This window comes from Scardinius erythrophthalmus (genome assembly GCF_964197995.2).
Source record: "Scardinius erythrophthalmus genome assembly, chromosome: 16".
Taxonomy (NCBI): Eukaryota; Metazoa; Chordata; class Actinopteri; order Cypriniformes; family Leuciscidae; genus Scardinius; species Scardinius erythrophthalmus.
Genome location: NC_138236.1, coordinates 30,606,334 through 30,620,142, shown reverse-complemented (window position 1 = coordinate 30,620,142; position 13,809 = coordinate 30,606,334). Strand labels below are relative to the sequence as shown.

At 38.1% G+C, this 13,809-nt stretch overlaps 1 protein-coding gene across 1 annotated transcript in view; it reads right to left on the bottom strand.

Moving 5' to 3' along the window:
• Positions 1 to 11,649, bottom strand: part of LOC308704400 (tumor necrosis factor receptor superfamily member 11B-like) — a gene marked incomplete at both ends in the record, with an annotated part of 70,561 nt that extends 58,912 nt beyond the window's left edge. The window contains 2 exons of the mRNA XM_081388639.1: positions 2,218 to 2,581; positions 11,602 to 11,649. Coding sequence (XP_081244765.1) covers positions 2,218 to 2,581; positions 11,602 to 11,649 — 412 coding nt within the window. The remainder of the gene's footprint in view (positions 1 to 2,217; positions 2,582 to 11,601) is intronic.
• Positions 11,650 to 13,809: the final 2,160 nt, after the last annotated feature.

The window sequence follows — 13,809 nt, the reverse complement described above, 5'->3', positions numbered from 1 at the left end:
AGTGTTATAAAGTGTAGTGGAGTTTATTTATGTGAATAAGGAACTAAGGAATTTTGAGGAACTAGATTTTTACTCTTTTGGTTCTCATTCTTTAACTGTGCATAGCCAAAAAGTGACAATAAGCTAAACTTACAATAATTTGTACTTTTTTCAGAGTAGCAATAATGTGTGATATTGTTCAATCTAATACTGGTTAGGGTTCTGTGGTAAGAATGGTTTGGGCATCTATTATGCTAATTGCTAACTGACGTGTGCCTATTAATTTAGAATCCATCTACATTAGAACTATAGAGTTCTTACTCTATAGTTCTAATGTAGATGGATTCTAAATGCATAGGCACACGCCAGTTTGCCTATTCATTTGACCACTGAACATTGTGGTGAGTTTTCCTTGTGCAAAAAACTAAATGGGGTCAGAAAGAACACATTTATGTTTGTACGTACCTATTACAAATCTGGTGAAAATATTGCATGATAACCTTTTCTGCACACACAAGGTAGAACAATTGACACAACTAAGTGACCCCATTTTGTTTTTTTGCACAAGGAAAACTCACCACAATGCTCAGTGGTCGGCAGAGCGTTGGTGTGTAGTGGCTAAAGTGTTATTTATTTAGTCTTTTAGCATTTTGTTTTGTTGCTAGGGTGTTACTAGGGCATTGTGGGAGGTTGCTTACAGGGGTAAGTCAAAACAATCCAAGTCTCTATAATATTATGGCTTCTGGATAAGTCTTGAGTATGTAATTTTATTGTCTATCCACCAGGCAAAAAATCCAATATGTTTGATCGGTTAGAAAAATAATAAAACACATCTCTCCATAAAGGGGCATAATTTGGGATTGCATTGTTGTTCATTGCACAAACTGATTTGTGTACTGAAGTGTAACACTTGGTGTAAAGGGTATGCTCATCAAGAAAAACTCATACAGCCCATAAGCCAGAAGAGGACATCACAAATGTTCCAAAAAAAAAAGTGTTCAAGGACCTCTGTCGCCATCTTATGGTGAATGTATAACTGCTCAACTAATATTTTTTCATTTAAAAAAAAATGTATTTCATTCAATACTTTTCATTTGAAAGACATTGAAAACAATAATATATGAATATATACATTTGCAACAAACTATGAGATAAGCTTAAGGAAAATTATTTTACTCATGTTATATTTTCATGAAAAACACGATCTAATGATGGAATCACCCATACTGTATTTGGAGATAAATCAGAGGCAAAATCTTGCCATCTTCTTTGGTTACAGAAACCAAGTATTCATAATATATTCTTCAATTTAAGGTTTTAGCCAGTAAATTCCTTTTTAAAATGTGATGTATGTGGGCTGTGAATTCAGTAGTTCACAACGGAACACTGAGGGATAATGTTTGACCTAATTGAAAAGAGACAAAAATGAATGACAAAATTAAAACATCTGGTCTTGAACACAAATTCTGAGAATGAACAGATCATCCCCATTAGACTCAGGCTGGAGTCTGGGTGGGGTGGTCAATGTGGTAACAACCAACAGTGTTATTCTGTTTAATGAACACCTCTGTCACTCACACTCTCCATTGCTAACAGGGAAGTGATTACTTCCACTTACTCTGCTGGAATTCAGCCACTGTGAATTTCTCATGATACAACAAACAGCATGATTAAATAGCACACTGACAGCACATACACGCTGCCAAATGTTCCACCGGCTGACAAGAAAGCTTAAGTGAGGTACTGGCCGACTGCTAATGTATACTTTCTAATGAATGTGTTTTCTTAACCTTGAAACCGGTTTGACACAAAGAATACTGAATACTGGATTAAAAATGGTAAAATAAGGAATATGGGTGCATTATGGGTTTAATTCAGGGTCCGTTGACTGGCTGAGTGTGTAATTTTACTGAAAACCACTGAGGCTCCCCAATAATTATATTTAAAATGGCATTTAAAAGCAATAACACACCCGGATAATTTAAAATAAAAGTGTCTCCTTGCTGAAGAAGCTTCTCTAGAGGTCGAAATATTGGAGTCCTTGCAAGTTACATTCTGTAGCATTTCTTCTTCATAATATTTTGGTGAATGAGATGTTTGAAACTTGATACATAACTTGCATCTGGCAAGTCTGTGACATTGCTAAATTACGCATTTAGACACACTGGTTCAAACATCGATGCTTGAATTCATAAATATTGTTCTAGCACGCTGTTGACAAAGAATGAGTGTACGTACCATGTACAGCGACTCCAGAGCCAGGTAAGCAAGCTGTGTGATGGACACAAAATTCTACGACCAGGTGATACCCAGGTATACACTCACAGAGCCTGTCATGAGTGCTGTTACATTCCCTTTGTACAATCTGCCTTTCTTTGCAAACAGATGTACAATGTTGACAGCTGTCTCCCCAATGCCACTGTTCCGCAAAGCGTTTTTCTGGGCAGGGGACACAAATGGTGGGTTCCCCCATCCTGCAGTGGCGTTCCACGGCCGTGCCAGGTGGACACTGCTCACAAAGCAGCACCTTAGAGGTCAGAGGGTCTCGGTGCTGGTACTTGGGTATTTCTTGGTAGGCCCATGCAAAAGACATGGCAAACAGCTAAGGAAACAAATAGGAAATACAGTTTAGAGATTGCATTTTGGTATGTATGTGAAGTGTTTTCTAAGTCATTTTGGGGATTTCCCCTTCACACTGCTGCCATGACAAACAATATGGTCTGGATATCGCACAGGCCGTGGTGTGACTGCTCTTGGCTCATGTCAAAGAGAGAGAGAGAGACCATACGGAAATGTAATATATGCACAAACATGAAATATCAATATATGTAATATATGCTCATATAAAGTAAAACCATATATAACCTACTAGAAATTGGAACGATTTCATATATTGACATATAATATATCCCATATAAATATATATGTTTATGTATGTATAATCCATATTTTTAGATATGTCTCATTTATAATTACTGATACACATAATCAATAATACGTCTTAAAATGTGTAACATGCAAATTGCACATTCATGCGTAGCATATTGTTTACATACATGTGACGTATATGTCACTGATATAGATGTCATAGAGTCTTAGTATGGATTTTACATATCAAAAAATTAAATGTATTTTTGATAAATATGTGGGACATATAAATGTAATTTATGGAAAACATGGTGTGCACATGTATTTTGAATATATGTTACTTATTGTGAGGTGAGGTAAGGGATGTAAGGAGGACTCAAGAGTAGCAGAGTTTAATGAGCTTTTATTAGACTTCAAAAATAAACAAAATAAAACAAAAACTACCCCCAAGGGGAAACACAGTCACAGTGTTTGCTAGTGATGGCAATTTCAAAACACTGCTTCATGAAGCTTTGAAACCTTTATGAATCTTTTGTTCCGAATCAATGGTTCGGAGCGTGTATCAGACTGCCAGAGACACGTGATTTCAGTAAATGAGGCCTCATTACGTCATAACTGTTTCGAAACATTTTGAAACACTTCGAAATGTCAATGGTTCACTGCTGGGGGCGATGATCTTTGTAAACCCATTAACATGAGGAGTCACTGAGTGAACAAGTGTCACCAATGAACAAGTGTCTGTGGGTTATACTTGATCTCTGATCAGTTTTATACATTCGTAGATGTTTTAATTAGACATTAGTATAATTAAAATGAATAATGGTAGTTAATAGTCTCTTATTGGCCTGTTTAGATGAGCCATTCATAAAACAAACAAAACAAACCCTGACACTTGATAATCTTATTAGATGATTAGATAATTGCATTTGAAAGATTTTACTTTAAAACAAATTGCAAAAGGTGTTTTTATGCATGTTAGGCCTGGGTTTTTGTTGCATTTACACTGTTCTGACCACTAGGGGTCACTGTGGAGACAGGTGTCAATATGGCACATCTGCTTCAAACTGTTTTAGTGTTCCACGAAGCCTCGATCTGCCCACCACTAAGCAAGGCACAGCATGACAGTACAGAACAGTACACTGCAACACCTACATCCACAACAAGAAACAGGACTGAAAACACAAGGAGAATAAGAAGGGAAGGAAATTAGGGGAGTATCGAGGGAGAGAGCAGGTGGGACAAATGAACCAACAATCAGGTAATAAGAAGGGCGGGGTTAAGACAATAGACAGCTGAGCAGATGAACACGCAGCCAGTGAGAGCTCTTACTGACTGAGTGTCCACAACACCACAAGAAAGCACCCAGTTGATGATAAACACGAGCCATATGCTATATACAGAACACATCATGAAAGCAAACAACCAATGATGAACACGATCTGCATGCTACACAGAACACAACATAAAAGTTCACAGCCAATGATAAACAGGAGCCGCATGCTACACAAAATACAACAACACACACAAAACAAGAACGTACTGCCTAAGCGAAACTCAAAACCGACAAATCCAGCCCATGCGGCCCACAAGTTCAGCCACAGACGTTTTGCTGGGGTTAGGGCCTTAAATTGGAATAAATAAATGAATACAACAAATAGGACACAAACAAATAATAAAATATACTTTTTTGAGGAATGTATTTTGAAGAATGTTGGTAACTAAACCATTTTGGTTAGCCTTGACTTTGGAGAAAAATAAAAAAAAACAGACATATTTTAAATGATCTTCTTTTATGTTCCACAGACAAAAAGTGTGGAATCTCTGGAGGGGCAAACGGTGGTGATGATTCTAGGGTCACACATTTGGAGTATTTGCCTTTTACCGTTACCCATGGGATCCAATTGAAAACAAAATGAAAAAACCTAAAATCTTTCTATTTAAGCATACTGAATGTTTGCATATTTGTTGTTTAAAAAAACTTGCATATGAGACATATATTGTTCACATATATGGTCTTAACATAGAGTATCATATACAATTTTCTATTTGATATATGGTATAAACCTAGAAAATCATATATAAGCATACCGAATGTTTGCATATATGTTCTGTGAATAAACTTGCATATATAAATACATATTGTTCACATTTATGGCCTTAACATATAAAACGTCATCATATAAATAATTTCAATATACAGACCCTTTCCAAAATATTAGAATATCATGGAAAAGTTTATTTATTTCCATAATTCCATTCAAAACCTTAAACTTCCATAGATTATAGATTCAGGGCCCACAACTTAAATGATTTCAAGTATTTAGTTGTTTATTTGTACATAATTTGGGATTCCAGCTCATAAAACCCATGAAAACAGGATTTCAAAAAATTTGAATATTACATGAAATCACACAGTAATTACACAGTGATACCATGGTCATTGAACCAGGTTTTGGTTATTTTGGCAGTGTGGGCAGGTGCAAATCCTGCTGGAAAATGAAGGAAGCATGAAGTGCTCTGAAAATGTCCTGGTAGACGGCTGCGTTGACTCTGGATTTAATAAAGCACAGTGGACCAAAGTCCTCTTTTCTGATGAGAGCAAATGTTGCATCTCATTTGGAAACCAAGGTCCCAGAGTCTGGAGGAAGAATGGAGAGGCACACAATCCAAGATGCTTGAAGTCCAGTGTGAAGTTTCCACAGTCTGTGTTGGTTTGGGGAGCCATGTCATCGGCTGGTGTTGGTCCACTGTGCTGTCCACTCAACGCAGCCGTCTACCAGGACATTTTCAGACCACTTCATGCTTCCTTCAGCAGACAAGCTTTATGGAGATGCTGACTTCATTTTCCAGCAGGATTTGCACCTGCCCACACTGCCAAAATAACCAAAACCTGGTTCAATGACCATGGTATCACTGTGTAATTACTGTGTGATTTCATGTAATATTCTAATTTTTTAAAATCCTGTTTTCGTGGGTTTTATGAGCTGGAAGCCCAAATTATGTACAAATAAACAACTAAATACTTGAAATCATTTAAGTTGTGGGCCCTGAATCTGTAATCTATGGAAGTTTAACGTTTTGAATGGAATTATGGAAATAAATAAACTTTTCCATGATATTAAAATTTTTTGGAAAGGGTCTGTAATAATTCTACTATGGGAATTTCATACATGGTATAAACTTATATATTCCTATATATCCTGAGGATGTATATATGTTATAATAATATATTGCCTTATAATATGACAACACTGCTCGGATATAGGGACATATGTACATATATTACATTTCCGTATGGGAGGTGGGAAGGAGATAAAGGATGCCAAGCTACCCATAAATTGTGTTCTATACAGCAGGTGGTGGATTTCAGCGAGGAAATCATTAAAGGTATAGCGGAGGATCTTTCCGAATTTTAGATAAGACCCGCCCTCTCCACTTTTTGAAAAGTTTGATTGATTCACCAGAATGATTGACAATTAGGAGGACCAATAGTATAGGTGATCCACCCGGGAGTAAAAAATCCTCCGCTATACCTTTAAGTCCTTAAACTCGTTTTTTAGCATAGTCAATGCCGCAGATATATAGTGAAACTGTGGAAAACGTTGTGAACTTTTAGCCTTTTGGCGCTCTAAGCAAGGTTGCCATTTGACGAAGATGTGTACAGTACTCTAACCCAAATTACATACTACCATGGAGTCTTTGAGAGTTGTAATTACACCGTTCATATGATCTAAAGGAAACTCACAAAGAAACCAGTGACCTTCAGTCAGTGCTGATTTCAAATGCTTAATTCCAAGGTAAGCTACATTTATCTCAGGCAGACATAAGGCTCTCAGAGAAATCTCATTGTTCTAAGAGTCCTAAAAAAGGACACTGAAATTAAGATTTGAATCCAAAAAGATTCAAGTGTGATACAAGATGGCTAACAAGACTGACTAAATAAGTAAGGAATAATTGACGATGGACCATTGAATTATTAGAAAAATAATGCACACCCGAGGTGGTAATGCGGCCACGACACGAAGAGGAGTAAACAACAATTTCTCCATTACAGTTTTTATCTAGGAAAAGAACATATATGAATATAGAAATGCAAGAAAGAAATCACAATTTAGTAATATAATTATGTCGTTGATGGTTTGATTTTGAAATGGGATGTTTCACATTTTATTCTTATGTATATCAAGTTTTTATTGAGTATAAAGTTTGAAAAAACTTCCAAAATGATACAAAGTTGCACCTTGCTTGCTTCGCAGCAGTTTTTAAGTGAAATGTCCAGTGAGTGACGCTTGATAGATGTTACATTTTCTGCAATAGATGAATGTGGCAACATTTTATTATTTTTAAATGAAATGCCCGATGAGTTATGCTAAAGATTAAAGGTGCATTAAGTGATTTCTGAGATTCATTGTTAAACACTGTTGATATTTGAAATCAATCCAAACAAGCAATTCACAGTGGGTGTTTCACTGAGTAGGGAGAACCTGTTTAATGTTGTTATCGGAACGGAAGAGCGGTGTTTTGTCCTGCGACTACAGCGCCTCACCGTCACCCAATTGCCCTTCTGCACGGGCTCTACTACAGCCGGAACCGAACAATGTACAGAGTTCACTAAGCTAGTCGCATCCAAAGCAGCATCTAAAGCCCTTGCACTCTTACAATTAACCTTGATTAAAGTTTTGGATGTGTATCTCTAGTTCTGAAATCTTCTCCGCCAGCCTGACTATCTCCCTGCAATTATCACATGTAAATCCTGTGCTGGCAGAGAAGGGTATGCTATACATGTCACATGAAGTGCAAGTGACAATAAGAGGAGAAGATGACATGACTCACCGTGTTAACTGATCCTACTCATCTAAGGTTTGATGAATAAAAGGCACGAGAGAAAAATAAATAAATAAATAAATAAATAAAGAGCGCACTGGATGGCACGCTAACAGGCTAGCAAATTACTAACGTGTTGTGCTAGCAATTACGATTTAGATTGAAGCTAGCGATGTCAGGTTAATGTGTGATGTTGAGTAAGCTATATTTAGCAGTATAAACAACAAGGAATGATAGTAAATAATGATTCAAAACAGAATGATATACGAAGCTTACAGACGCAAGCTCATTCAGCAGCAGCAACGAGGCAGACAGGAGCAATCGATGAGTGTCCCCATCCTACCCTATCACGAATGTATAGGCCCCTACTGCTGATGTGCTACAAGTTTGCTAAGATTGTTTGTAAGCCCATTACACTTTCAACAGTGTTTTTTCAGAAACAGCTTTCTGCAACTTTAGGGTGTGTTCACACTTGGCATGTTTCGTTAGATTAAAATGAATCCTGGTGCGATTTCTCTGTTAGTGCATTTCATTAGAATAAATGTCAATGCTACCATCTGAACCCTGGTGCGCATCAAACCGCTTGTTTGGTGCGCACCAGGATTCAGATGGTAGCGTTGACCAAGACAGCTGAAATGATGGGTCTCGATCAGCTTCCAAAAAAACTCTGGTGCTGTTCAAATGAAATATGAACTCAACACGGACCAAAGACATGTAAACGAATCAAAAACATGACTTGGTGTCGCAAGGCTTTTAAATTGCTCATTTGAAAGCGAAAGAAAAATGTGCACGTCCACACAGGCATTCATAATGGTGTGGAGCAGAGTGAGTGTTTTTAATAAATTCCTATGGAAGTTGAGCTTCCATAGGAATGAACTGAAAACGCTCGCTCTGTTCTGCTCGTTCCGTGCCAGTGGACACGCACCGTTATGAATGCCCATGCGGCCGTGCACATTTTACTTTCGCTTTCAAATTAGCAGTTAATTTTCGTTTTCAAATTCGGGGGCGGATTGCTTGAATGGTGAGTTCATTAGCCTATTATTCTTCATGAAAAACACAACAACAAAACAGTACAATGACCAATTACTTTTATTCTGGTGTCACCATTGTCCTGTGCATTGGGTTACCAGCACCAAGTCCAAGCCTCTTCTTTTCCACCCCCAATGTAAAACCAATTTAGCATTGTATCAAATGTAACAGAACATCTTTCATTAACCTTTTACCATACAGTATGTCTTGGAGCATCGCAATAATATCGTATCGTGTGTTCAGTATCGTGATGTGTATCGAATCGTGACATGAGGGTATCGTTACACCCCTAGTCCAATCTGATTGAAATTTCAATCGGTTTGAGAGGGGTGGGATAAACCATTTCTAATCCTTTTGATAGGACACGTAATCACTTGATTGGATTAAAAAACCGAAGCTGAAACGTTTTGCTTATGTGCAATGATGTAGAAATGGCGTTAATGAGTTATGATGCACAGAATGAGCTGATGTAGTTGTTGAATTGTTGTTTCATTGTTTGATAAACATAAGCATAATGGCACAAAGCTTTGTGTCCTCATCATCTCCTAACTAGGACCCGGAATATATACTGTATATTAAATCTGCATTTTAAAACAAAGAAAATGAGGATGGTTAGGTTGGGACAACAGCAGGAAATTCGGATTCACTTTATTTTCATGGTCCCTTTGACACACTCTAAGTAACATTGCACCTACATGTCTACTAACTCTCATTAGACTGGTAGGGTTAGAATGAGCTGACATGTAGTTGCAAAATTACTTATGGTCAGTAGAATGTCTGTTGGAGGACCATTACAATAAAGAGTTGGCAAATATTAAGCAGACAGTCTACTTATACTCTAATGAGAATTAGTTGACATGTAGTTGCAAAGTTACTAATTGTCAACAGAATGTTCAAAAGGGACCATCAAAATAAAGTGTTACCGGAAACTCTGTATATACGTGCAGACATCAACCAGGTCACTTTATTTCACATTCATGTAAACATAAAGTCATAAAAAGTGAAGTGACGTGTAGCCAAGTATGGTGTCCCATACCTGGAATTTGTGCTCTACATTTCACCCATCGATGTGCACACACACAGCAGTGAGTATTGAACACACACACCCGGAGCAGTAGGCAGCCATTTTTACTGCGGCGCCCAGGGAACGATTGGGGGTTAGGTGCCTTACTCGAGGGCACCTCGGTTGTGGGTAATGAGAGTGGAAGAGTATCTTCAGTGCTGTTCATTCACTCCCCCCACCTACATTTCCTGCCGGTATTGAGACTCAAACCCACGATCTTCAGGTTACAAGTCCAACTCTAACCATTAGGCCACAACTTCCCCCATGTTGAAATCATGTTGATTTCGTTCAAATTGAAAGAAAAAAAATTTAATGTAATCCGTGACTAATGTCTGCATGGAGCATATTAAGCTGTGAATTAATTTCAGACAATTAAGTTGGGAAAAAAAAAGGCAAATTAAGAGGTGTATTTCAATGTGTTTCAATACAGTGCTGTCTAGCAATCATTAAAAATGGCCTTCAGCTTGATTAGAACTACTAGCTATGAATAAGCTACACTATTATCTGTTATCATATCCGTAACTTATTTAATGTATCATGGCCTCTCCTATTGTACAGATGAACTGTGAAAACAAGTTTTATACATCCTCAAGGTAATAGCAACAGCCGAATAGAGAGACACCATTTATAGGGAAGTTCAGACTCTTTCACCCTTTCATGATAACTGATAACATCTCCTTGACAACAACTTCACAGTTTCCATACTAAAGCCCAGCTCAACCACCATTATTCGAGTACCTCATTATTCGACATGGCCTCATAAAAAAAACGTCTTCCTAAAAAAAGGCACATGGAAAGTCCAATGATGTTTGACAATCTCCAAAACATGGATTCATGCAAATAATGTTTCAGAAGCACAAAGAGCTACGCATGCAAAGCACTCTACAACTGTACAAAAAGTACACAGGTAACGTGAAGGACAGTGAAACCATACATCAGGTGCACCAACATTAAAATGGAAAGATATGATCAATGTACTCATTGTGTACATACCTGATGCTTTGCAAATCTATCAGGGGATTTATATTTGTGGCTATAATGATTATTGTTTGCATTGAGGGTATGAGTCGGATTTAGGTTTAGGGGTAGGGTAATATTCATTCATAACCACAGTCTCCATCGTTTCCTGTCTCCACTAACACGTCATGAATAAAAATTCCAAAAAACACTATTATAAATACTGTATATCCACATTATTATAACATACTATTATACGTATTATTACATACTATTATAATAATACTCTTATAATAATATATTTAACTATTTACAACTCCAAATTACTGTAAGATGCATATTATCAGGAATATTCTCAACTCTTTTATAACACCTTTAGGAAAAAAATACTAAAAGAATAAATATGATGCCACATTAACAGGGTTATTGATGCAAATACTTCAGGGACACTCTAATGCACAATGTATTTTTGGCACACGAGAAGCCAAAGTTAATTCTGCGTATATAAAGCAACATAAATGTATCAAAACCGAGTAGGAAGCCAAAATAGACAGCATTCTGGGGCATCTAAAAAAAAAAGATTCGACTCCAAACAAGCCGATATGATTCACCAAATGCGAACGTTTTTGTAGATTTCGCACGAAAAGACCAATTTCAGGTTTGCAATTGCAGGTTCATTCACCTGCGCTACTTGACAGAATATAAAATATCCCTGTAAGTTAAAGCATCAAACACAACGCAATTTAAATAGCTCTCAACATAATTTATAATCTCATATTATAATGTTATGTAAAACAGCATCATGTATTGAGAAAAAAAAAACACAAACTAAACAGAAGGTTTACTGAAGTGTCGCAGGCACTGAGTTTCATCATACTCACCATCTGTAATTTCACTGCTGTCAGTGGAGGCATATTCAGCACACTCATAAGTCTCGCAGAAGTCCGCACGGACAAGATCGTTTCCACACTTATAGTTTAAGGGATAAGGTCAGAATGTACCCACCCACTTTGTGGCACTGCAGTACGTCCTCTGGCTGTTTCTCTGGCTTGAATCATTTTTACCTGCGGAAAGTAAACTTTTGATGAAGCCAGTATGAAACAGATGCGTATTTTTAGATTATTCGGGAAATGTGGTGACTGGTGAAGGGCATGGATCAAACTACGATGGGATATTTCAGGCTATTTATGCCAGTAACTCATTTCATCACATGTTCCGGAAAGAGACAACCATAATAAAAATTTTTTATTTAATGTCTGGATTTTTCTTACTCTAAAAGTTATTTATTTATAAGGAGTCCCAGGCAGTGGCGGCTGGTTTGCGCGCAAACAAACTGAATCACACTGTTAGTAATGCAAGACTGAATGTAACTGATAAATAACAATTTAACTAGTGATAATAATGTATCATTACTGTAGCTAAAAACATGGAAGTGGAAAATTCAAATGTTAAAGCATGAAATAATATACCACAAATCAGTGAATTTGAGTTTAATGTGGGTATGTTATCAGTCATAAAGTAATCATTAAAAAAATGTGTAATCATAAAAAACAAACAAAAATCAGCCATTTGTATCAATGCGATTCAGAGATGAAGACCATAATACTAATGTTATCCACTAGAGGGAGCCACAGGATAGCAAATCCTTTGAAGATCTCAGTTTAAAGACTGTGAAAATTGTTCAATAAATTGACTTTTAGTAAAAAAAAAAAAAAAAAAAAAAAAATCATTATAGTTTCATAAAGTTTAATAAAGCCCAATATAATTTTGCAAAAACTCTGATCTCCAAAATACTTATAGACCATTCTGTCATGATCCTGGTTCTTCCTTTACTTTGTCTCCCCCCTCTGGTCACACTCATTCTCACACACACACACACACACACACACACACACACACACACACACACACACACACGCTCACACATTTCTGATTACTTCATTGATGATTACGCACACACATCGCTTTCTTCCCAGGTGTTATCATTCATTACTTATTATCCTCATCATCAGTTCCACACCAGTCATCGCTTTCCCTAATTATCTTCTCTTTTTCTAGCCTTGTTTTCCCCTGTCTCTTTGCCAGATTATTTCAGAAGCTATGCGTACGAATTCTCTGCTAAACGTCCTGCCGTGTCGAAGTCCTGTCCTGTCCTGTCTGTTCTGTGCACGTAAGAAGATTGTTCTACCACTGTGAATTGCTACTAAGCTATACTTGTTACAGAGTACCTGTGACTGCGCTCGTTGCTTTCTGTTCACCTGGAGATCCCGGAGTCGGCTGGCTTTCTCACGGTACCCTCTACTACCAGAGACGCTCCGCTGCTTAGACGGAGGAATTGAGTTAAAGTTCCCGGCATCAGTTTTCCCGGAAGATTTTCGTTGTCAATTATTTTTATGCTGAAGATTTCTGTTCTTACCTCTGGACATTCTGACTCTGTTAATTAAAGACTGCTTGCTGCATTTCGCTCTTGGGTCATCTTTCTCTCCACTTATAACAGAATAATCTGGCCACAATGGACCCAGCGAGTGGCAACCCCTTTCAGGCAGCTGTTGAACTCCAAGGCGCGATGCTGGGCCGACATCAGGAGGAGCTCTCTGCCGCCAGACAGGCCGTCGAGTCCCTGTCTTCTCAGGTGTCGGACCTCTCTTCTCGAGTACATCATCTGCGTTCTGAAGCACCTGCCACCCAGGATCATCGTGAGTTGCCTGAGCCGCGGATAAACAATCCTCCTTGTTACTCCGGTGAGCCTACTCAATGTCGCGCCTTCCTGACGCAATGTGAAGTTGTCTTCTCTCTCCAGCCCTCGACCTACGCTACTGATCGTGCTCGAGTCGCCTTTGTCATTTCTCTCCTGGCCGGACGAGCCCGTGAATGGGGAGCTGCTAACTGGGAGGTCGACGCGGACTGTGTGTTTAATTTTTCCCAGTTTAAGATGGAGATGATCCGTGTTTTTGACCGTTCGGCTTATGGAGAGGAGGCTTCACGGTTACTGTCTACTCTTCGCCAGGGAGGGCGTTCTGCAGCGGACTTCTCAGTCGAGTTCCGCACTCTAGCTACCACTAGTGGCTGGAATGAGCCAGCCTTGGTGG